The 26,206-nt window shown below is 38.7% G+C and overlaps 1 protein-coding gene across 6 annotated transcripts in view; it reads left to right on the top strand.

Annotated features, from left to right (window-relative positions):
- The window catches only part of SAP130 (Sin3A associated protein 130), a 75,437-nt gene extending 58,735 nt beyond the window's left edge, over positions 1 to 16,702 (top strand). For all 6 annotated transcript variants that reach the window (XM_027082494.1, XM_027082495.1, XM_027082496.1 and 3 more), the window contains 3 exons: positions 13,541 to 13,644; positions 15,428 to 15,541; positions 15,764 to 16,702. In XM_027082494.1, the coding sequence (XP_026938295.1) occupies positions 13,541 to 13,644; positions 15,428 to 15,541; positions 15,764 to 15,922 (377 nt within the window). In that variant the 3' untranslated portion in view covers positions 15,923 to 16,702. The remainder of the gene's footprint in view (positions 1 to 13,540; positions 13,645 to 15,427; positions 15,542 to 15,763) is intronic.
- Positions 16,703 to 26,206: the final 9,504 nt, after the last annotated feature.

Genomic DNA, 26,206 nt, shown 5'->3' on the forward strand with positions numbered 1-26,206 from the left:
TCTGGGACAACATTAAATGCACCAACATTCGCATTATAGGGGTCCCAGAAGGAGGAGAGAGAAAGAACCTAAGAAAATATGTGAAGAGATAATAGCTGACAACTTCTCTAACATGGGAAAGGAAACAGTCAACCAAGTCCAGGAAGCGCAGAGCGTCCCAGGCAGAATAATTCCAAGGAGGAACACGCTGAGACACGTAGTAATCAAACTGACAAAAATTAAAGACAGAAAAAAATATTAAAAGCAACAACGGAAAAGCAACAAATAACATACAAAGGAACTTCCATGAAGTTATCGGCTGATTTCTTAGCAGAAACTTTGCAGGCCAGAAGGGAGTGGTAAGATATATTTACAGTGAGGAAAGGGAAGAACCACAACCAAGATTACTCTACCCAGCAAGGCTCTCATTCAGATTCGACAGAGAAATCAAAAGCTTTACAGACAAGCAGAAGCTAGGAAAATTCAGCACCACCAGACCAGCTTTGCAACAAATTCTAAAAGAACTTCTCTAAGTGAAAAAGAAGAGACCAAAACTACTATAGAAACAAGAAAATTACAATTGGAAAAGCTCACCAGTAAAAGGCAAACATACAGTAAAGGTAGGAAATCATCGGCACACAATATGATATCAAAACCAGCAAAATTGTGAGAAGAGGAGAGCACAAATGCAGGATGTTGGAAATGGATTTGAAATTAAAAGACCAGCAACTTAAAACAATCTTATTTATATATAGACTGCTATATCAAAACCTCATGGTAACCGCAAACTGAAAATCTACAGTAGATACACAAAAAAGGAATCCAAACACAGCATCAAATCACAAGGGAAGAGAACAAAGAGGAAGGGAAGAAAAACCACCTGCAATAACAAATCCAAAATAGTTAACAAAATGGCAATAAGAACACATATTGATAATTACCTTAAATGTAAACAGATTAAATACTCTAACTGAAAGACGTAGACTGGCTGAATGGATACAAAAACAAGACCCTGTATATATGCTGTCTACAAGAGACCCACTTCAGATCTAGAGACACATACAGAATGAAAGTGAAGAGATGGGAAAAGGTATTCCATGCAAATGGAGATCAGAAGAAAGCTGGAGTAGCAATACTCATAAAAGACAAAATAGACTTTAAAATAAAGACTATTACAAGAGACAAGGACACTACATAATGATCAAGGGATCAATCTAAGAAGATATAATAGTTGTAAATAGATATTCACTCAACATAGGAGCACCTCAATATATAAGGCAAATATTAACAGCTATAAAGGGAAAAATTGACAGTAACACAGTAATACTGGAGGACTTTAACACCCTGCTTTCAAAAATGAACAGATCATCCAGACAGAAAATCAGTAAGGAAACACAGGCCTTAAATGACACATTAGACCAGATGGACTTAATTGATATTTTTAGAGCATTCCATACAAAAGCAGCAGAATACATATTCTTCTCAAGTGCACGTGGAACATTCTCCAGGATAGATTACATCTTGGGTCACAAATCAATCCTCAGTAAATTTTAGAAACTGAAATCATATCAAGCATATTTTCCAACCACAACGCTATGAGATGAGAAATCAACTACAAGAAAAAACTGCAAAAACCGCAAGCACGTGGAGACTAAACAATATGCTACTAAACAACCAATGGGTCACTGAAGAAATCAAAGAGGCAATCAGAAAATACCTAGAGACAAATGAAAATGAAAACACAATGATCCAAAACCTACGGGATGCAGCAAAAAAAAGTTCTAAGAGGGAAGTTTATAGCAATACAATCTTAGCTCAGGAAACAAGAAAAATCTCAAATAAACAATCTAACCTTATACCTAAAGCAACTAGAGAAAGAAGAACAAACAAAACCCAAAGTTAGAAGAAATCATAAAGATCAGAGCAGAAATAAATGAAATAGAGATGAAGAAAACAATAGCAAAAATGGATAAAACTAAAAGCTAGTTCTTTGAAAAGAAACAAAATTGATAAACCTTTAGCTAGGCTCATCAAGAAAAAAAAGAGGGCTCAAATCAGTAAGATTAGAAATGAAAAAGGAGAAGTTACAACTGACACCACAGAAATACAAAGGATCGTAAGAGACTACTACATGCACCTATATGAACAGACCAATCACAAGTACTGAAATTGAAACTGTGATTAAGAAACTCCCAACAACAAAAGCCCAGGACCAGATGGCTTCACAGTTGAATTCTATCAAACATTTAGAGAAGCACTAACACCTATCCTTCTGAAACTGTTTCAGAAAATTGCAGAGGAAGGAATACTCCCAGGCTCATTCTATGAGACCACCATCACCCTGATACCAAAGCTAGACAAAGATACCACAAAAAAAGAAAGTTACAGGCCAATATCACTGATGAACATAGACGCAAAAATCTCAACAAAATACTAGCAAACCGAATCCAATAACACATTAAAAGGGTCATACACCATGATCAAGTGGGATTTATCCCAGGGTGCAAGGATTTTTCAATATCTGCAAATCAATCCATGTGATACACCATATTAACAAATAATTGAAGAATAAAACCTATATGATCATCTCAATAGGTGCAGAAAAAGCTTTTGACAAAATTCAATACCCATTTATGATAAAAACTCTCCAGAAAGTGGACATAGAGGGAACATACCTCAACATAATAAAGACCATATATGACAATCCTACAGCTAACATCATACTCAACGGTGAAAAGCTGAAAGCATTTCCTGGAAGGTCAGGAGCAAGACAAGGATGGCCACTCTCGCTACTTTTATTCAACATAGTTTTGGAAGTCCTAACCACAGCAATCGGAGAAGGAAAAAAAAAAAGTCATCCAAATTGGAAAAGAAGAAGTAAAACTCACTTTTTGCAGATGACATGTCATTATACATAGAAAATCCTAAAGATGCTACCAGAAAACTACTAGAGCTCATCAGTGAATTGAGTAAAGTTACAGCATATAAAATTAATACACAGAAATCTGTTGCATTTCTATACACTAACAGCAAAAGATCAGAAAGAGAAATTAAAGAAACAATCCCATTTACCACCACATCATAAAGAATAAAGTACCTAGGAATGAACCTACCTAAGGAGGCAAAAGACCTGTACTCCAAAAACTCTAAGATGCTGATGAAAGAAATCAAAGATGACCCAACCACATGGAAAGATATACTGTGTTCTTGGATTGGAAGAATCAATATTCTCAAAATGACTATACCACCCAAGGCAATCTACAGTCTTAAAATTTGTATGGAGACATGAAAGACCCCGTATTAGCCAAAGCAATCTTGAGAGAGAAAAATGGAGCTGGAGGGATCACGCTCCCTGACTTCAGACTATACTACAAAGCTATAGTCATCACAACAGTATGTTACTGGCACAAAAACAGAAATACACATCAATGGAACAGGATAGGAAGACCAGAAGTAAACCCATGCACCTGTGGTCAATTAATCTATGACAGAGGAGGCAATGGAGGAGAGATAGTACAATACAGTGGAGGGGGGACAGTCTTCAATAAATGGTGCTGGAAAACTGGACAGCTACATGTCAGAAAATGAAGTTAGAACATTCTTTAACACCATACACAAAAATAAACTCAAAATGGATTAAAGACCTAAATGTAAGATGAGACATTATAAAACTCTTAGAGGAAAACAGGCAGAACACTCTCTGACATAAATTGCAGCAGTATCTTTTTTGATCTGTCTCCCAGAGTAATGGAAATAAAAACAAAAATAAACAAATGGGACCTGATTAAACTAAAAAGCTTTGTACAGCAAAGGAGACCATAAACAAAACAAGAAGACAACCCACAGAATGGAAGAAAATATTTGCAAGTGATGCAGCTCACTAGGGATTAGTCTCCAAAATTTACCAACAGCTCATGCAGCTAGCTCAGTGTCATCAAAACAAACAACCCAATCAAAAAATGGGCGGAAGACCTAAATAGACATTTCTCCAAAGAAGACATACAGATGGTCAAGAGGCACATGAAAAGATGTTCAACCTCACTAATTATTAGAGGAATGCATATCAAAACTACAATGAGATACCACCTCACACCAGTCAGAATGGCTATTGTCAAAAAATCTACAAACAATAAATGCTGGAAAGGGTGTGGAGAAAAGGGAATCTTCCTACACTATTAGTGGGAATGTAAATTAGTACAGCCACTACGGAGAACAGCATGGAGGTTCCTTAAACAACTGAAAATAGAAGTACCATATGATCTAGCAGTCCCACTCCTGGGTATATATTGGAGAAAAACATGGTTCGAAAGGATACATGCACCCTGATGTTCATTGTAGCAGTATTTACAATAGCCAAGACATGGAAGCAACCATAGTGCCCATCAACAGAGGAATGGATTAAGAAGGTGTGGTACATATATACAATAGAATATTACCCAGCCATTACACAGAATGAAATAATGCCATTTGCAGCAACATGGGTGGAGATTATCATACTAAGTGAAGTATATCATACAGAAAAAGACAAATATCGTATGATTTCGCTTATATGTGGGGGGGGGGAAACATACGAATGAACTTCTTTACAAAACAGAAACAGACTCAAAGACTTAGAGAACGAACTTATTGTTACCAGGAGGGAAGAGTGGTGGGGAGGGATAGATTGGGAGTTTGGAATTGACATGTACAGACTGCTGTATTTAAAATAGATAACCAACAAGTACCTACTGTGTAGCACAGGCAAGTCTGCTCAGTATGCTGTAATAACCTAAATGGGAAAAGAATTTGAAAAAGAATAGATACATGTGTATGTATAACTGAATCACATTCCTGTACTCCCGAAACCAACACAACGTTGTTGGTCAACTGTACTCCAATATGAAATAAAAATTTTTTAAAAAGAAGGAAACAGGATATTACTAAGACTGTGCAGCCGTTAAAAGCATAAGGAAATACTACAAACAACTTTATGCCCATAAAGTCAGCTGCTTAGATGAAGTAGACCAATTCCTTAAAAGCCACATACTAGCAAAACTCAGTCAGAAACAGGCAATCTGAATAGTCTTATAACCATTAAATAAGTTGAATCCATAATTTAAAAGCTTCCAAAGAGGACTCTATAGGCTCAGATACTTTTACTGGGAAATTCTACCAAACGTTTTTTGTTGTTGTTTTTTTTGCGGTACGCAGGCCTCTCACTGTTGTGGCCTCTCCTGTTGCGGAGCACAGGCTCTGGACGCGCAGGCTCATCGGCCATGGCTCATGGGCCTAGCCGCTCTGCGGCATGTGGGATCTTCCTGGACTGGGGCACGAACCTGTGTCCTCTGCATCGGCAGGCGGACTCTCAACCACTGCGCCACCAGGGAAGCCCTACCAAACGTTTAAAGAAGAATCAACACCAATTTCCCACAATCTCTTTCAAATATAGGAGGGAACACTTCATTTTATGGAGCCAATATTTTCCTGTTACAGAAACAAGACAGAGTACAAATATAGAAAACTACGTATCAATATTCCTTAATGAATATAGTTGTAAAAATTCTTAACAAAATGTTAGCAAATTCAATCCAGCAATATCTAAGTAGAATTTTACACCTTGATCAAGTAGGATTTGTTACAGCTCTGCAAGGTTAGTTCAGCATTTGAAAACCAGTGTCATTCACTGTTTTTAACAGGCTATATTAATTTCCTAGGGCTGCCATAACAAAGTACTACAAGGTGGATAGCCTAAAATAACAAATATATTCTCTCATAGTTCTGGAGGCCAGAAGTCCAAAATCAAGGTATCAGCCGGATCATGCCCTCTCTGAAGGCTGTAGAAAAGAATCCTTCCTTGCCTCTTTTTAGCTTCTGATGGTTGCCAGCTACCCTAGTTATTCTTCGGCCTGCTACTGCATTACTCCAGTTTCTGCCCCCATCTCCAACAGAGCATTCCTCTCTGTGTTTCTTGACTCTTTGGATTTAGGACCACCCTAATTCAGTATGACTTCTTAACTTGATTACATCTGCAAAGACCCTCTTCCAAATAAGATCACATTCACAAGTACCAAGGGTTAGAACTTAAACATCTTTTGGAGGGACACAGTTCAACCCACCACAGAAGCTAAAGAAAAATCACACGATCATATAAATTAATGCAGAAAATTTGTTTGACAAAATTCAAAACGTTTTCATGATAAAAACTCAAAAATAGAGAAGGAGGAAGACTTCCTCAACTTGATAAAAAGTCTACAAAAAAACTAGAGCTAACATTATACTTAATGCTAAAGACTGAATGCTTTCTACCTGAGATTAGCAAAAGGATAAGACTGTCTTCTGTCACCACTCTTAACTTAGGATAGAACTGGAAGTTCTAGCCACACCATAAAGTAAGGAAAAAAGAGATAGAAGCCTATACAGGTTGGAAAGGAATAAATAAAACTATTTGCAAATGACGTCATTGTCTACATAGAAAATCTCAAAAAAAACCCTGAAACTAGTAAATAAGTTCAGCAAGGTCACAGGCTACAATATCAACATGAAAAAAATCAATTATAATTTTAGATACCTGGAATGTTGTGGAAACATATTGAAAGCGTAATGCCATTTACAATTATTCCCCCCAAAGTGATATACTCAGGTACAAATCTAGCAAAACATGTACAGGACGTGTTTGCTGAAAGCTGAAAAATGCTGATGAAAGAAGATCTAAATGAAGAGACATACAGCACTCATGATTAGAAAAACTCAAAGATGTCATTTCTCCCTAGATTGACCAATACATTTACTGCAATTTCTACCAAAATCACAGAGGTTTTTGTAAACTTAGTAAAGCTTGTTCTAAACATTATGTGGAGAGGCACAGGGACTAGAATAGGTAAAATAATCTTGAAAAACAACAGAAATCTTCTTACCAAATCTTCTTTAGCTTCAGTACTCAAAACAGCATGGTGTTTGCAGAAGGATAGACGTATTGATGACAGGAATGGAATAAAAAAATGCAGAAATAGACTCACACAAATATGGCCAACTGATTTTTGACCAAAGTGCAAAAGGAATTCAGTGGAGGAAGGAGAGTCTCTTTAACAGATAATGCTGGACATCCATATGTTTGGTGGGGGCAGGGGGGACCTCAACCTAATCCTCACACTTCATGCAAAAATTAACTCAAAATGGATAATAGATTTAAATGTAAAACTATAAAACTTTTAGGAAAAAAACCTAGGAGAAGGTCTTCAAAACCTAGGGCGTGGTGAACAATTCTTAGACATAACACCAAAAACACCATCTCTAAAAGAAAAACAATAAATTGGACTTCATAAAACCTTTTTTTTATCTGTGAAAGACCCTATTAGGAGGATGAAAAGACAAGCTATAGCCTGGGAGGGAATATTAGCAAACTACATCTCTAATAAAGGGCTCATGTCTAGGATTATATATTAGGAACTCTCAGTACTTAACAGTAAATAAAAACAATAATCCAGTTAGAAAATGGACAAAGGCATAAAGAAACATTTCACCAAAGAAGATACATGGATGGCAAGCACCTGAGAAGATGTCCAAGGGAGTATAAATCCTAGTCCTTAAGTGTGGGCTCTGTAGAGACGTTGTTCCAAAGTGTGCAGTGTGGAAGAGGGTGTCTCTCTCTCTTTACAGTGGAGACATGTGACAAACATCACCTCAGCCAGGTGATCAAAGTCAATTTCAATAGTAATGAATCATGTAATAATACGTACCCTTCTCAGGCAGTGATGACAATGGTACTTCTCTATGTCTCCTCTCAAAAATCTATAACTACTATCTAATCCTAACAAAAACATCAGACAAATCTAACTGGAAGGTCATCCTACAAAATAGTTAACGAGTACTCTTTAAAACTGTCAACGTCATCAGAAGCAAGGGAAGTCTGAGAAGCCATCAAGCCAGAAGGAGTCTCAGGAGACACGACAAGTAAATGTACTGTGGTATCTTGACTGGATTCTGGAACAGAAAGCAGTAAAATTTAATTTTTAAAAAGCGTTTATCCCTAGCCATTAGAGGAACTTAAATTGAGATGCCTACCAAAATAACTGAAATTAGGGAATTCCCTGGCAGTCCAGTGGTTAGGGCTTGGCGCTTTCACTGCCGGGGACCAGGGTTCAATCCCTGGTCAGGGAACTAAGATCCCACAAGCCACGCAGCACAGCCAAAATAACTGAAGTTAAAAATACTGATAATGCCAAGTGGGGATGTAGAGAAACTAGATCTCTCATACATTCCTTTGAGCATTTTGAATGTTATCCCACTGCTTTCTAGCCTCCATTGTTTCTCTAGAGAAGTCAGCTGTTGATTTTATTGGGGTTATCTTGTAAATGATGCATCATGTTTTGTCTTGCTCCTTTGAAGATTTTCTCAACTTTGACTTTCAACATTTTTATAATACTATAATATGTCTATTTGTATCTTTGCATTTATCATACTTAGGGTTCCTTGAGCTTCCTGGATATATAGTTTATTGGTTTTCAGTAAATGTGAGAAGTCTTCAGCCATTTTTTCTTTGAATATTTCTCCTCCTTTCTCTCTTTTCCTTTTGGTACTCCTTTATACATGTTTTGGTGCTCTTAATGGTGTTTCATGTTTCTTTGAGGCCCTGTTCATTCTTCATTTCTTTCTCCCTTCAGTTCTTCAGTGCTGTTGGTCTGTCTTCAACTCTACTAATTCTCTTGTACCAGTTCAGATCTACTGTTGAGCCCCTCTAGTAGATTTTTAACATTTTGTTTACTGTACTTTTTAACTCCAGAATTTCCATTTGGTTCTTTTCTTAAAAAGTAATTTCTATCTCTCTACTGATTTTCTCTATTTAATGTGACATGATCATCATACCTTCTTTTACTTCTTCACTCATGCTTTTCATTCTGTGAATTTATTCATAACAGCTACTTTGAAATCTTTTTCTGATAAATCTGACATCTGGTCACTCTCTCAAGCAGTTTCTGGTGCCTGTTTCTTTTTCCCTGTGTATGGGTCATACTTTCCTGTTTCTTTGCATGCCTCATAATTTTTGTTAGAAACTGGACATTTTAGATACTATATTGTAGTAACTCCTGGCACTGATCTCCCCATCTCTTCCAAGACCCACTATAGTTATTTGCTGTTTGCTTGTTTATCTGTTTAGCGACTGGCTGGATTCTTTTAGTGAAGTCTAATCACCTGCACCCCGCCAACACCACCAAGTGTTAATAAGCCTCTGACATTACTCCTTGGGGAGGCACAGCTTTGGGTGCCCACAGTCACCTGGGAAGACAGTGGCATTAGTACGGTTCTCCCCCACTGTTTCCCTGACTACATCCAGCTGATAAACGCCACTACTTGCTTGCCATTTGATTTCCTAGAACACAGTACTGGAATTTGACCTTAAACACAAATTCCTCTGCAAACTAATCCAGTCGTATTGTAGCTCCTTGCCAGAATGGTTTTGAGGTCAGTGTTTGATGTTTGTTCTGCCCCCAGGAGAGCTCCTGCCAGCTGTCTTACTCTTTGTTCTCTCCTGAAAACTGGTCAGCCCACAGCCTAGGCCGCGCCTTTCACTGGGTCTGTCCGTTTCCTCCCACTTTGACTGCACTCTCCGCTGCTTTGGGGAGCACATGAACTTGCGTACTCTGTTGAAAATGGAGCCACCTCCTTTGGGAAGAGATTGGAAGCTTCCTGTGCTATGGCCTGTTTCTCCCTCCAGGCAGAATCTCTGAGCCTAGGGCTCTGGAGGTGGGAGTGGGACAGTGACAGCCTTTTCTCCGAGTAACACCTTGCTCTAGGAGGTGAGCACTCAGGGTAGGGGAAGAGGAGTGAGTAGCCTGGGGTATGTCCGCTTGGTTTGCCTCTCCTAATGTGACGCCACCATTTAACAAGCCAGGAGAAGGGCTCCTGGGGCCCCAGTGTTCTCAGCACGCCTTGCCTAAGGTACAGTCTCCATCCCACAAGTGGGGTTGAGCAAAAGAAGGGAGCCCCCACGTCAGTTCGACTCGCCCGGGACTTGGCCTCAGCAGCAGGGAGCATGGAGCAGGATGAGAAATGTCTCGCTTCTCCTTGGAGGACAGCCATCTCCCTAGCGGCGGGCGGAGAGGGGGCTCTGTGGGCTGGGATGCAGCAATCTGAGATGGAGTCACCGCCTCTCAACTGGAGGGAGGAGAGAGGGAGCGGTCTTGGTTTAAATACCACAGACTTCCTGTTCTTTCCACATTTTCGTAGATTTGCTTGAGTAGATGTTTCTGCTTTGCTCTTTGCCCTTAGGACCTTCCCCAGAGGTTTAAAGTGTTATTTAAAAATTTTCCCCAGTTTCACTGGGGAAGCAGCTTAGAAGAACACTGTCATGTCACAAGTCAGTTGTCTCTTACACATTGCTGAGCTACTCTGGAAAAAAAAAAGTTTAACAGTTTTATAAAAACCAAACATACACTTACCATATGACCCAACAGTTGCACTCCTGGGCGTTTATCCCAGAAAAATGAAAACCTGTGTTCACACAAAAATCCGTACACAGGTGTTCATAGCAACTTTTTGGTAATAGCCAAAATCTGGAAACAACACAAATGACATCAAACGGTTAAACAAACTATAGTGCCATTGAATACTACTCAGGAATGGAAAGGAAAGAACTATTGATCATGTAATAGCCTAGATGGATCTCAGGGGCATTGTGCTTATGCTTAGTGGAAACAGCTAATCTTAGGAGGACACATACCAAAAAGAAAAAAAAGAAGACATATCACGTGATTCTATCTATATAGCAATCTCTAAGTGACAAAATTATAGAGATAGAGAACAAATGAGTGGATTTGGGGGATAATCATGGGGCAGGGGTGGTGTGACCATAAAGGTGTGGCACAGGAGAGATGTCTGTGGTGATGCAATAGTTCTGAATCTCGATTGCGGTGGCAGTCACGTCAGTAAAATGATGTAATGGCATATACTCACTTTACATCAGTGGCGGTTTCCTGGGTGCGATACTGTACTACAGTTATTAAGATGTAGACAGTGGTGAAGGAGAAATACCTGACCTCTCTTTACTGTCTTTTTTCCCCAGTAATAGCTTTATTGCACTATAATACATGTAGCATACAATTCATCTATTAACATGTACAATTCAGTGATTTTTAGTATGTTCACAGTTGCATGTCCATCACTACGGTGAGTTTTAAAACATTTTCATTACCCCAATAAGAGACTCCACGACCCTTAGCCATCCTCCCCAGTCCTGCCATCTTCACTCCTCCCTATACCCCCAGCCCTAGGCAACCTCTGATCTGCTTTCCATCTCTGTAGATTTCCAGTGCTGGACATTTCCTATGAACGGAATCATATATTATACAGTCTTCTGTGACAGGCTTATTCCACTTAGTGTATAATGTTTTCAAGGTTCATCCATGTAGCATGTATGAGTACTTCATTCCATTTTCCTGCCGAATAATCTTCTATTTTATGGATATATACCACATTTTATTTATCCATTCATCACTTGATGGGCATTTCGGTTGTTTCCACTTTTTGATTGTTATGAATAATGGTGCTGTGATCATTTGTGTCTGCATTGTTTTTATAAATTTATTTTATTTATTTTTGGCTGCGTGGGGTCTTCATTGCTGCGCGTGGGCTTCCTCTAGTTGCAGCGAGCAGGGGCTACTCTTTGTTGCGATGCGCGGGCTTCTCATTGTGGTGGCTCCTCTCGTTGTGGAGCACGGGCTCTAGGCGTGCAGGCTTCAGTGGTTGTGGCTCATGGGCTCTAGAGCGCAGGCTCAGCAGTTGTGGCGCACAGGCTTAGTTGCTTCGCAGCATGTGGGATCTTCCCGGACCAGGGCTCAAACCTGTGTCCCCTGCATTGGCAGGTGGATTCTTAACCACTGCACCACCAGGGAAGCCCCATGTGTCTACATTTTTGTGGGAACATCTGTTTTCATTTCTCTTGGACATATACGTAGGAATAGAATTTCTGGGTTATTTGCTAGCTATAGTTAACATTCTAGCAACTCCCAGACCGTTTTCCAAAGTAAATACCTTTTTCCCACCGGCAGGGCATGAGGATACTTCGGATTTCTCCATATCCTCACCAGCACTTACTCTTTTTTTTATTACAGCATCCTAATGGGTCGGAAGTGGTACTTCACTGTGGTTTTGACTTACATTTCCCTAATGCCTAATGATGTTGAATATCTTCATGTGATGTTGGCCATTTGTATATGTTTTTTGGAAGAAATGTCTTTTTGGATCCTTTGCCCTTTTTAATTGTTTTGTCTTTTTATCATTGAGTGGTAAGAATTCTTCCTATGTTTTAGATACAGGTCCCTTACCAGATATATCTCTAGACTATCTTTGCAACTTCTGTGAAACTAAAAAGTTTTTTTTAATGCTCGTGATGAAATATACACATCCATCTAAAACTGGTGAAATCTGAATAGGGTCAGTGGACTCTGTCAGTGTCATGGTTGTGATATTGACTGTAGTTTTGCAAGATCTTACCACTGGGGGAAAGTGGATAAAGAGTACACAGGATCCACAACATTGTAAAGCAATTATAATCCAATAAAGATGTGAAAAAAAAAAGTACACGGGATCTCCCTGTATTATTCCTTACAATTGTATGTGAATCTACAGTTCTCTCAAAAAGGTTAAAATTCTTTCATCCCATTCATGCTAATATTTGTCTAGTAGACAGAGGTTTTTTTTAATTGCTCTGAGAAGTAAAGTTCGTCAGTTTTAGGTTCACAACCATATCAAAAGAGATATTCCATGTCCCACCCCCACCCCCTCCCAAACATGCACAGCCTCCCCTACCGTCAACACCACCACAAAGTGGTGCATTTGTTGCATCTGCTGAACCTAAACTGACATACAAGTATCACCCAAAGTTCATCATTTACGGTCCAGTCTGGTCTTGGCATTGTATACTGTATCAGTTTTGACAAACATATAGGTAGGGTTTTTTCAAGATTAATTTTTAAAATAACAAAATAAGTTTTTTAATTAAAAAAATGTTTTTTAATTATCCATGTACTATGTAATTACATTTTAAGTCCTAGTTAAACAGTGATATTAAAACTTCACAGATACAGCTAAACTCACCTTTGACAGGTACCCCTCAATCCTAGTTTCTTTCCCCAGTCCAAATGATACAATTCCTATTTATTTTACTACAGTGCTGGTTACTGGACTTTTCTACCTACATTTAAATGTGACTCAGGTTGGAGCCCTGTGACTTCTCCAAGATCTAGATAACACCACGGAGCTTCTAAGCTTCATGCCCAAACTCTCCACATGCTGGCAAGCTTCACACATGAGCAAGGCTCCAACCCACTAAAGACCATTTCCTTCATTTAAGAGTTTAGAGTACTAACTTACTCTCTTTTGAACTCACTAGATTAGCACAAGTAGGTCTTTAAAGAATTCTTCTGGTGTGGACAAAAAGAGCTTTTATTCATGTTGTGACTTGTATTTTCAGTGACTTAAAGATATTTAAGTAAAGTTCTTCATAAAGTAGTGGCTTGAACACAAATGACTTTAGCTCTATAAAAATTGAAATATACTTTTTTTTTTTTTTTTTTTATGGTTCCAGAGGAGAAGAAAGCTATGCTGCAGGAAATAGCTAATCAGAAAGGAGTATCCTGTCGTGCCCAAGGCTGGAAGGTTCACCTCTGTGCTGCCCAGTTGCTGCAGCTGGTAGGTGGCGCTCTAGCAGTTGTTACACCCTGCTGAAAAGAAGGATGGATGCTGGAGACGTCTGAGTTCATAGAACATTTTCTTTAGAGTGATTCCGAAGCGTTCCCAGTTAACGTGGGTCATGGTAGAATTTTTATGTGTGCTGTGTGATATTATAATTACTGTTACCTATTCTGTGGATGGATGTAATTGTAATCTAAATATATCTTAGTTTTGGTCCTCATAAGTGAAATATACTGAACAACTTAAGTTTGTAAGATGTACAGTTAAGGTTCAGTGTTACCTGTTGCCGTGACATCTGAAAAAGAGGGGGCGTCAGATGACCCAGCTGTGTAAGCTCCTCCTCCTCACACTGCTCCTTGTCGTGGGGACCAGGCACAGTTCCCACTTCTTCCTGAATAGTGGGCTTCAGTTCTCTGCCAGCTTGCGATACTCAGATAAGCCGGTGACATCCTCCCGGGAGCACCAGGGGGCACCGCTCCCTCTTGATACTGCAGTGCCTGCCTCCTACAGCCCCTACTCCTTCACTCCGTTCCCTGCTTGTCATGGAGTGCAGCCCCCATGTGGCCGTGCGTGGTGTGCGGTGTCCTCTTCCCCTGGGCTGTGAGTATACTGACTAGTAAACTGCTGTTGATCTCTTCTGTCCAATGTGTTAGGTGTTCAGCCCTTTCCATAACCCTAGGCGGGAATCCTTCCTTCAACAAGGTAAAGAGAAGGTGATCAAAATAATAACTTCGGGCTTCCCTGGTGGCGCAGTGGTTGAGAGCCCGCCTGCCGATGCAGGGGACACGGGTTCATGCCCCGGTCCGGGAAGATCCCACATGCCGCGGAGCGGCTGGGCCCGTGAGCCATGGCCGCTGAGCCTGCGCGTCCGGAGCCTGTGCTCCGCAACGGGAGAGGCCACAACAGTGAGAGGCCCACGTACCGCAAAATATAAAAATAAAAAAAAAAACCTCACAAAGTCTTTCCATCTTTGGAGTAGCAATGATCTGAAGAACATTGTCTTTTATGAGTATTGTTTTTAAAGTAGTGCCATGGCTAGTTTTTTTATGTAGCATAAAAGCATATTTCTCTGAAACTTACAGACTTGTTTTTCAGAGGGATTGTGAATTTCTGGCAGAATTTAAAAGTTATCCTTGGACTTCCCTGGCGGTCCAGTGGTTAAGACTCTGCACTTCCACTGCAGGGGGCACGGGTTTGATCCCTGGTCGAGGAGCTAAGATCCTACATGCCGTGTGGTGCGACCAAACAAACAAACAAATAAATAAATCAGTTATCCTGGGGGCTCCCCCGGTGGCGCAGTGGGTGGGAATCCGCCTGCCAGTGCAGGGGACACGGGTTCGAGCCCTGGGCCGGGAAGATCCCACGTGCCGCGGAGCAGCTCAGCCTGTGCGCCACAACTCCTGAGCCTGCGCTCTAGAGCCAGTGAGCCACAACTACTGAAGCCTGAGTGCCTAGAGCCCACGCACCCAGCAAAGAGTAGCCCCCACTCACTGCAACTAGAGAAAGCCCGTGTGCAGCAACGAAGACCCAATGCAGCCAAAAATAAATAAACTAATTGAAAAACAAAAGTTATCCTGGAAGATGGACTCTGAATTATGGCAAATTGTAATGTAAATTGTTGATCAGTTTTCTTTACTGCATCTTAGTCATTGGGAGAAATGATTTTATCACCCAAACAGATCCGATACCAGTTTACACAGGTGATTCAGGGTGGGTTGTTTGCCTGAGTTTGACAAAAGTATCTCCGAGGTCATGACGCCCTCCCTCTTGTTTGTTGCAGACAAATCTAGAACACGATGTTTATGAAAGACTCACCAACCTACAAGAAGGGATCATCCCAAAGAAAAAAGCAGCAACTGATGATGATTTACACCGAATAAATGAACTAATACAGGTTTGAAGGAGTCCTTTCCCTCTCCTTACTTCTCCCTTTCCCTCTCTCGTCCACTGATGTCTTTAGTAAAAACCTGTTACTTCAGGCTGCATTATCAAGAAACACTGAAACATTTTTTCTGTGTGAAAGCCTCAAAATGGCTCAATCCAAAGGTGAGGAGTTCTTTAAAAGCCACATTGTTTCGAAGATTACTTACTGACGATGTGATGTCTTTTGTTTCAGGGGAATATGCAGAGGTGTAAACTTGTGATGGATCAAATCAGTGAGGCCAGAGACTCCATGCTTAAGGTTTTAGATCACAAAGATCGTGTCCTGAAGCTTCTAAATAAGAATGGGACTGTCAAGAAGGTGTCAAAATTGAAGCGAAAGGAAAAAGTCTAGACCCCGAATCAGGACTTTGGAAACAGAATTTATGAAGAATGGTGTTGGGGGTGGGGGAGGGCTTTGGTTATTTTCAAAGCAGAACATTGAAATTAAGACAGCGTTCCTTAACTCACGCTCGAAAGCAGACAGGCCCATAGCATCCAGTGACACGGAAGGATCGGAGCTGATCTGACACAGTGGACTCCAGTCTTTCTTTCAGGCGTCTCCCTCTTAGACTTACCATGTCGTCCATGATTCCTGATGCATCAGTGTCTCCCAGTTGGAATCAGTGACACAAGTGACTGGCTGGCGTTTTTCGGCCTTCCAGTTGATAAACTGTATTTATCTGCTGGATTCCTGCAGGACCCATACTGAGCCTGGACTGAAAGTATCCACTCAGACCATCTGTTCTCTCTCTACGCTGAAAATCGAACCTCTTCCCTTCACCCCAGTCGGTCCTTACTCTGACCTTCAGATGCCCACGCTGGCCTTCTAAAGCAGTGCCATGGCACCGAGAGACCTGCCACATCTCACTTGAAAGGGTTTGAACTATCGATTCTTGTCATTTTTTTAAAGAACCATTTCAAAGTGGAATTGTTATATTGTCTGTCCTGCGTGTGTCAGAGTTGGGTTTTTGTGGAGGTTCGGAGCAGGCAACACCGTAAGTTGCTCTGAGATCTTTGTTCTGAAGTACATTCTTGGTTACCTGTACTTCTGTAGCTGGTGTGATGCTGTTGATTGTATGTACCACACATCTCCAAACGTTAATAAAGGACTCAAAGAGGTTTTTGTACAGAAGCAGTTTACATCTTTTTATAAGTTAATCAGTGCTGTACTGCACATCGCTCGAGTGTTTACCCTACTGTAGTTTCTCTCACGTTGTTGAGTCTACTCTGTTAAAGTTTTGTTGTTCCACATAGAGTTCCACTTACCCTCGTATCTTGAAGATGTCACAGATGGTGAAGCCTGTTGGCTTTTGGTTATCTTAAATACGAGACTACGTTGTATCCCACTGCAGATAGAAATTGGTCATGTTATAGGACAATTAGGGGTAGAGCTTCCTGGAGAGTGGAGTTTCTTTACAAGGTTGCTTCCTGTGAACTAGCTCAAGTGGGAAGCCCAGCCTTGCTTTTTGCCTTGACCTGCACAGATCTGAGACAGGAGTCTGTGCCGAGTGATCCAGTCTTTGGGACCAGAGATGGCCCTCCTGGGACAGCCTTCATCGAACTGGAATGGTAAACTCTCATCTGTTGTAGGATTGGGGAAGAGAGGAGCAAAGCAGGCTTCCAGCCTTGCCCCGGTTAGGCCACATGGCCTGCATAGCATAAGCTGAAGAGGTCCTCGGAACAGTCAAGGCTGCTTCACTAGAGTGTTTCACCCTGAAGATATTACTGACTGTGTACGAGACGATGCCGGTTTAGTGTTGTGTGCAGTATAGTGCCTGTGCTAGCACAGGGCTCCTTGCCTCCATTCCTCATCTGTGCATATTGCCCAGGTATATGTGTTGTGCTGGCTCTGAAGGACAGGACCCAGGTACTTTGGATCCTGCTTTATAGACCTGTTCTGCCTCAAAGAATTGTTACCTCTGTTTAAACAAAACTTCGATAACCCTGGTCAAAGGAAGATTGTCAGTACAAACTTTGCTGTCAGTGCAGGTTAGAACGGTGGTGTTTTCTGTTTTCCCTCGCCTTATGAGGACAATGTGATCAGAAGATAGAAGAGGGTGGAGGGGGAGATGAATTATATGTGTGTACAGCATTATTTAAAAACAAAGCACCTTAAAGTATACAGTCTGATAAGATCTTACATACATATATGCCCATGAAACTTCACATCACTACGATCAAGAGAGTGAAGATATCAGACCCCAGATTTTCCTTGTGCCTCTTTGTGATTTCTTGCCTCTCCCCCCTCCCTGCCTCACCACCCCCCATCTCCAGGCAAAGATTAATCTGCTTTCTGTCACTCCAGATTGCATTTTCTGGAATTTCATTTGAACGAAATCACACAGTATATTCTTTTTTGAGGGAGGGAGTCTGGCTTCTCTTACTCAGCATAATGGAAATTTATGCTGAGATTTGCTCATGTGGCTTGTTTCAATAGTTCATTGCTTTTATTGCTGAGTAGCAAGCATTCCATCGTATGGATATGGATATTCCTTCCACAAGTTGTTTCTGCATTCACCTGTAGAAAGACATTCAGGTTGTTAGGTTTTGGTTATTACAGACACAGCTACTTTGTACGTTTCTGTCCTTTGTATGGATAAATGTCAGTACACACCTTAATCGGTGATTTTATGTTGGTTGTACTTTCCAGGGATTTATGACCAGGAGATAGTGCTGAGAAGTCCAGACACCCAGTGGCTCTTGGTCCAGAAAACTATCATTCACATACTTAAAAATGAGAAAGAATTAGAAATATATTTGAGGTAGGACGTTGATATGGTTTCCGTTCTTTACAGTAGAAAATTAAACATAAATCTGGGGGAAAAAGTTTTTCTGTTTTGTTTTTCTTTTTAATATTTATTTATTTATTTGGCTGAGTCATGTCTTAGTTGCGGCATGCAAACTCTTAGTTGCAGCGTGGGGATCTAGTTCCCTGACCAGGGATTGAACCCAGGCCCCCCTGCATTGGGAGCGGGGAGTCTTAGCCACTGGACCACCAGGGAAGTCCCTGGGGAAAAAGTTTTAATCCATCTGCTTGGTCTAGAAAATCTTTCATATTATTTTCTTAAACCTAGGTATTTCAAAAGATCATTAAATAGAAAATGCTTTAGAATATTTTCATTGATTTTTATCATAGTAATAATATAGAATCACACAGTTTTAGAGTTTAGAAGTTATTTAGAGTTTAGAAGTTATTTATATATAGGCCAGCCCAACCTGTGATGAAATGGACACCTTTGAAAGGATGTTAAGTTTTTGTACTTTTTTATAGTAAAATACAGCACAGGTAAAGAAAAGTACATGAAACAAATGTATAGCTTTATAAGTTCTTAGACGAAGAACAACTTTGAAATGGTCCCCCAGAGTAAGAAATAGAACTTTGCTAGCCACAGAATGCTCTATCCCAATCACAGCGCTCTACCTCTCCCTAAAATAACCACTATCTTGACTTTTCCCTCCCAAATAATCAGTTTTATTGTGATGTAATTACAGAGAGTAAAATACCCAAATCTTAAATTTACAGTTTTGTGCATTTTGACACACATGTACAACCATGGCTAACATCCAGATAAAGATACATGACATTACTGTAACCTCAGAAGGAGCTCCTTTGTAGTCAAGTACACCTGTGTCCTCCCACCCACACCCATTAGTTTTGTCTGTTCTTGAATTTCGTGTGAATGGAATCACACAGTATGTACTTATTTGTGTCTGGCTCTTTTGCTCAACATAATTTGAGGTTCTTCCATGTGTTAAATGTATCCTAAGTTGTTTCTTTTTACTGCCCTGTGACTATGCCACAGTCTGTTTACCCATTTCCCCACTGAAGGACATCTTGGTGCTTCCAGCTCTTGACTATTACGAGTAAAGCTGCTGTGAACATTTGAATGCAGCTTCTCGTGTGGAATCTCAGGTTTAAATCAGTCGAGTAAAAACCTAGGAGTGTGATTGCTGAGTCATAAGGTAAAACCATGTTTAGTTTTGTAAGAAACTTCCAAACTATATTCCAAAGCAGCTGTACCATTTTACAGTCCCACCAGCAATGAGTGAGGGTTCCTGTTGCTTCACATCCTCGTCAATATTTAGTGTTGTCAGTGTTTAGATTTTAGCCATTCAAACAGGTGTGTAGTGGTTTCTCGTTATTTTCATTTGCAGTTCCCTAACGATATGGTGTTGAGCATTTTTTCAAATGCTCACTTGCCATCTTCATATCATTTTTGATGAAGTATTTGTTCAGATCTTTGCCCATATTTTAATTAGCTTGTTTTCTGATTGAGTTTTAAGAGTTCCTTATATATTTTTGATACCAGTCCTCTTTCAGATGTGTGTTTTGCAAATATTTTCTCCCTGTCTGTAGCTTATGTTGCCATTTACTTAATAAATGGTACCTTTTGAAGAGCAGGCTTTAATTTTAATAAAGTACAACATCAGTTTTTTCTTTCATGAATTGTGCTTTTGGATAATAGCTAAAGACTCATCACCAAACCCAAGGTCACCTAGGTTTTCTCCTATGTTTTGTCATAGTGGTTTTATAGTTTTGTGTTTTACTTTTAGGCTATAATTATCAATTTTGAGATAATTATTTTGAAAGTTGTAAGGTCTGTGTAAAGTCTTTTGGGTTTTGGTTTTCGGGGTTTTTTTGAACATGGATGTCCAATTGTTCCATAATCATTTGTTGAAAAGACTATTCTTAATTAAATTGCCTTTGCTCCTTTGCCAGAGATCAGTTGACTGTATTTGTGGAAGTCTATTTCTGAGCTCTGTATTCTGTCCCATTGATCTACTTGCCTATTCTTTTGCCAGTACCACTCTGTTTTTGGGGGGGTTTTTTTTGTTTTTTTTACCACTCTGTTTTGATTACTGTAGCTTTACAGTAAGTTTTTAAGTTGAGAGTATGAGTTCCCCAACTTTGTTCTTCAGTATTGTGTTGGCTATTCTAGGTCTTTTGTCTTTTCATATAAATCTTAGAATCTTAATATCTATAAAACAGCTTGCTGGAATTTTGACTAGGATTACATAAATCTAAGATCAAGTTGGGAAGGAATTGACATCTTAATAATGTTGAGTGTTCCAGTCTGTGAACATGGGCTGTCTCCTCTTTTATTTAGATCTTTGATTTCTTTCATCAGTCTTGTAGTTTTCCTCATGTAGAGCCTGTACATCATTAGATTTATACCTAATTATTTCATTTTTGTGTGTGTGCTATTGTAAATGGTACTTTTTTTTTTTTTTTTTTTTTTTTTTTCTAACCGGTTTTTTTTTTTTTTTTTTTTTTTTTTTTGCCACACCGCATTGCTTGCGGCACGTTAGTTTCCCAACCCCAGGGATTGAACCTGGGCCCTCAGCAGTAAAAGCTTGGAGACCTAACCACTGGACCGCCAGGGAATTCTCTATTTCAAATTCTGATTGTTTTCTGGTGTTATATGGGAAAGCAGTCCACATTTATATATTGTTAACCCTGTGTGCTGTGATGTTGTTGTATTCACAGAAGTTTTTTTGTTGATTCTTCAGGACTTTCTATGTAAACAGTAATTCTATCTGTGAACAAATACAGTTTTATTTCTTCTTTCTCAATCTGTTTAGGTTTATTTATTAATCTGTTTATTTCCTTTTCCTATCTATTGCACTAGATAGGCCTTCCAGTAAGGTGTTGAGTAGGAGTGGTAAGAGGGAATATCCTTGCCTTGTTCCCAGTCATAAGGGTAAAGTGTTCAGTTTCTCGTCATTAAGTATGACATTAGCGGCAGGGTTTTTTTGTAGATGTTCGTTATCAAGTTGAAGTTCTCCCCTCTTCCTAGTTTGCTGAGAGTTTTCAATCATAGAATGAATGGTGGATTTTGTCATATGCTCTTCTGCATCACTAATATGATCATACGAGTTTCCTTCTTTAGCATGTTGGTATGATAGATTACATTAATTAATTTTTTTACTATTGAACCAGCCAGTCAAACCAGCACACTTGAAATAAATCCCACTTCATTATGGTGTATAATTCTTTTTACACATAGTTAGATTCAGTTTGCCAACACTTAGTTGCATCTGTGTTCATGAGAGATACTGGTCTGTGCTTTCTTTTTCGTACATGCCTTAAGTCTGGTTTCAGTGTCTTGGTAATAGAATGAGTTAGGGAATGTTCTCTCTGTTCTCTTTTTGGGAGGGGATTGTAGAGAATTGGTACAATTTCTTCATCAAATGTTTGGTCAAATTCAGCAGTAAAAACATCTGGACCTGGTACTTTTCTTTTTGGGAAATGATTAATTATTGATCCAATTCTTTAAATAGACATAGGCCTATTCAGATTGTCTCTCTCCTTGTGTCAGTGTTGGTAGTTTCTGTCTTTCAAGGAATTGGAACATTTTGTCTAAGTTATTTGTGGGCATGGAGCTGTTCCTAGTGTTCCTGTATTATTCTTTCCATGTCTGTAGGTACAGTAGTGATAATCTTTCATCTCATTTTTTTAAATATTTACTGAGCTATAACTCGCATAACATACGATTCACCTACTTTAAGTGTGAAATTCAGTGACTTTTGCTATATTCACAGAGTTGTGCATCCGTCACCACAGTCAATTTTAGGGTATTTTCATTGCCCCCAAAACAAGCCCTGCGCCCTATAACCATTACTCCTGTTTAGGAGTTTAATCTGTTTTGAGTTAATTTTTGCATCTGATGTGATGTAGGGAGTCCAACTTCATTCTTTTTTTTTAATTGAAGTATAGTTGATTTACACTGTTATGTTAATTTCTACTGTAGAGCAAAGAGATTCAATTATACATACATATATTCTTTTTCAGATTTTTTTCCATTATGGTTTACCATAGGATATTGAATATAGTTCCCTGTGCTCTACAGTAGGACCTTGTTGTTTATCCATTCTATATATAATAGTTTGCATCTGCTAATCCCAAACTCCCAATCCATCCCTCCCCCTTCACAACAACCACAAGTGTGTTCTCTTCGTCTGAGTCTGTTTCTCTTTTGTAGATAAGTTCATTTGTGTCATATTTTAGATTCCACATAAAAGTGATACCATATGCTATTTGTCTTTCTCTGTCTGACTTCACTTAGTATGAAAATCTCTAGGTCCATCCATGTTGCTGCAAATGGCATTATTTCATTCTTTTTTAATGGCTGAGTAATATTCCATTGTGGAATTATGGTATATACCACATTTTCTTTATCCATTCATCTGCTCCTGGACATTTAGGTTGTTTCCATGTCTTGGCTTTTGTAAATAGTGCTGCTGTAAACATTGTGATGCATGTATCCTTTTGAATTATAGTTTTCTCCAGGTATATACCCAGCAGTGGGATTGCAGGATCATATGGCAATTCTATTTTTAGTTTTTTGAGGAACTTCCATACAGTTTTCCATAGCGGCTGCACTAATTTACATTCCCACTGGCAGTGTACACACCCACATCCTCCACACCCTGTTCAGCATTTGTTATTTGTAAACTTTTTAATGATGACCATTCCTACTAGTGTGAGTTGATACCTCATTGTAGTTTTGATATGCATTTATCTAATAATTAGCAATGTTGAGCATCTTTTCATATGCCTGTTGGCCATCTGTATGTCTTCTTTGGAGAAATGCCTATTTAGGTCTTCTGCCCATTTTTTGATGGAGTTATTTGTTTTTTTTGTTATTGAATTGTATTAGCTGTTTGTATGTTTTGGAAATTAAGCCCTTGTTGGTCACATTGTTTGCAAATATTTTCTCCTAGTCCATAGGTTGTCTTTTTGTTTTGTTTATGGTTTCCTTTGCTGTACAAAGGCTTGTAAGTTTGATTTGTAAGGTCTCATTTGTTTATTTTTACTTTTATTTCTATTACCTTGGGAGACTGACCTAAGAAAACATTGCTGTGATTTATGTCAGAGAATGTTTTGCCTATGTTCTCTTCTAGGACTTTTATCCAACTTCATTCTTTTGCACATGCCTAGCCAGTGTTTCCACCACCATTTGTTGAAAAGACTATTCTTTCACCATTGAATTGTCCTGGCATCTGTCAAAGATAAGTGAGTTGTATCTGTGAAGGCTTATTTCTGGATTCTCAGTTCTATTCCTTGGTCTAGCCTTAGGCCACTACCACACTGTTTTGTTTACTAAAACTTTGCCATAAGTTTTGAAATTGTGAGTTCTACATTTTGGAACTCTTTTTCCATATTGTTCTGGCTGTCCTGGGCCCCTTGAATTTCCAGGTGAGTTTATGAACAGCCTGTCAATTTCTGCAAATAAGTCATCTGGGATTTTTATAGGTATTGTGTTGAATCTATAGATAAATTGGGAAAAATTTGCCCCCCTTAATATGAAGTCTTCTGATCTGTGTACCTGGACTGATTTTAGAATTTATTTACTTCTAACTTAAATTCTTTCAATTGTTCTATAATATTCAGAGTAAAAGTTTTTCATTTGTCAAACTCACTCCTAAATTTTATTATTTTTATGCTACTGTAAATGGAATAACTTTATTTTTTTAATATTAACTATTGTTAATTTATTATACAACTCACTTAACACATTCAAGCAGAAATACAGTCAGGCCCAGAGGAAGACAGTTTTTTTCTGTGCCCCTTGGTTATTACAGATTTCAATAAGACATAATCCTTATTGTAGTAGATTCTTCATGTCATTACAGCTTCCTGCCATTGACACATAATTACTGGCATTAGTAAGTGTAGGAAAAATGTTGCGGTCTGGTCTATGTAGCAAAAATATTTGTGGCAGGCCCCTTTGATTAGCTTTATTTTTTTATTTTATAATTTTTTATTGAGGTATAATTGATTTACAGTATTCAGGTGTACAGCATAATGGTTTACAATTTTTAAAGGCTATTCTTCATACACTTATAAAATATTGGCTATATTCACTGTGTTGTATAATATATCCTTGTAGCTTATTTATTTTATACATAATAGTTTCTATCTCTTAACCCCCTACTCCTGTCTTGCCCCCCTTTTCCCTCTCCCCACTGGTAACCATTAGTTTGTTCTCTGTGTCTGTGAGTCTCTTTTCGTTTTTTGCTAGATTCACTAGTTCGTTTTATTTTTTAGATTTAACACGTAAGTGATATCATACAGTATTTGTCTTTGTCTGGCTTATTTCACTAAGCATAATACTTTCCAAGTCCATCCATGTTGTTGCAAATGGCAAAATTTTATTCTTCTTTATGGCTGAGTAGTTGGAACAGCTTTCTTGGTTTCATTTTTTGTTTGCTTATAGCTACTATATAGATACAATTGATTTTTTAAATATTGTACTTATTATTTATTTATTTTAAAACAGCTTGACAAATATAATTCACATACCATACAGCTCACCCATTTAAAGTATATAATTCATTGGTTTTTGATATATTACATTATTAACTTTTTAATTGTAGTAAATACATAACATAAAATTTGCCATTTTAACTATACAGTTCAGTGGCATTAATTACATTCACAATGTTATGCAAACTTTACCACAACTATTTCCAAAATGTTTTCATTACCTCTTTGTAACCATTAAGCAGTAACTCCTCATTCCCCCTTCCCCAACCACTGGTATTCTCGAAACTATTTTCTGTCTCTGTGGATTTGCCTATTTTTAGGTACCTCGTGTAAATGGAATCATACGATATTTGTCCTTTTGTGTCTGCATTATTTTGCTCAACATGAGCTTTTCAAGATTCATCCAGGTTGTAGCAGGCATCAGAACTTCTTTCCTTTTTATGTCTGAATAATATTCTGTTATATGTACATAGCACATTTTATTCTATCCATTTATCTACTGGTGAACACTTGGATTGTTTATAAATTTTGCCTATTATAAATAATGCTATAACGAAAATTGGCATATAAGTCTCTGTTCAAGTGCCTGGTTTCAGTTCCTCTGGATATGTACCTAGGAGTGCAATTTCTGAATCATATGATAATTCTGTGTTTAGCTTTCTGAGGAACCACCAAACTACTTTCCATAGTGGCTGCATCATTTTACATTGCGAAGTACGTTATTCTTTTTGATGCTATTGTGAATTGAATTGCTTTTACAATTTGCTTTTGTCTTGTTCATTGCAAGTATATAGAAATACAACTGATTTTTGTGTGTTGATTTTGTATGTATCCTTCAGGTTTGCTGAATTTATTAGCTCTAACAGTTTTTTGTGGAATCATCAGGTTTTTTTACATGTCAAATCATAACATATGCATACAGAGAGAACCTTACTTCTTCCTTTCCAATTTGGATGCCTTTTATTTGTTTTTCTTGCCTAATTGCTCTGGTTTGAAATTCCAGAACTATGATGAATGGAAGTGGTGAAAGGTGACACTGTTGCCTTGTTCCTGATCTTAGAGGAAGAGCTCTCAGTCTTTCACAATTGAGTATGATGTTAGCTGTGGGTTTTCCACATATGACTTTTATTGTGTTCAGGAATTTCCCTGCTATACCTGGTTTATTGAGTGTTTTTATATTGAGTTTTATTAAATGCTTTTCCTGCAACAATTGGAATGATCATGTGGTTTTATTCCTTCTTTCTAATAATGTGATTTACTACATTGGTTAATTTTAATATGTCAAACCATACTTGCGTTCCAGGAATAAATCCCACTTGGTCATGGGATGGTCCTTTTCATATGCTGCTGAATTTGGCTTGCTAG

This window comes from Aethalodelphis obliquidens, unplaced genomic scaffold, assembly GCF_003676395.1.
Source record: "Aethalodelphis obliquidens isolate GAN/ISIS:26980383/991018 unplaced genomic scaffold, ASM367639v1 scaffold47, whole genome shotgun sequence".
NCBI lineage: Eukaryota > Metazoa > Chordata > Mammalia > Artiodactyla > Delphinidae > Aethalodelphis > Aethalodelphis obliquidens.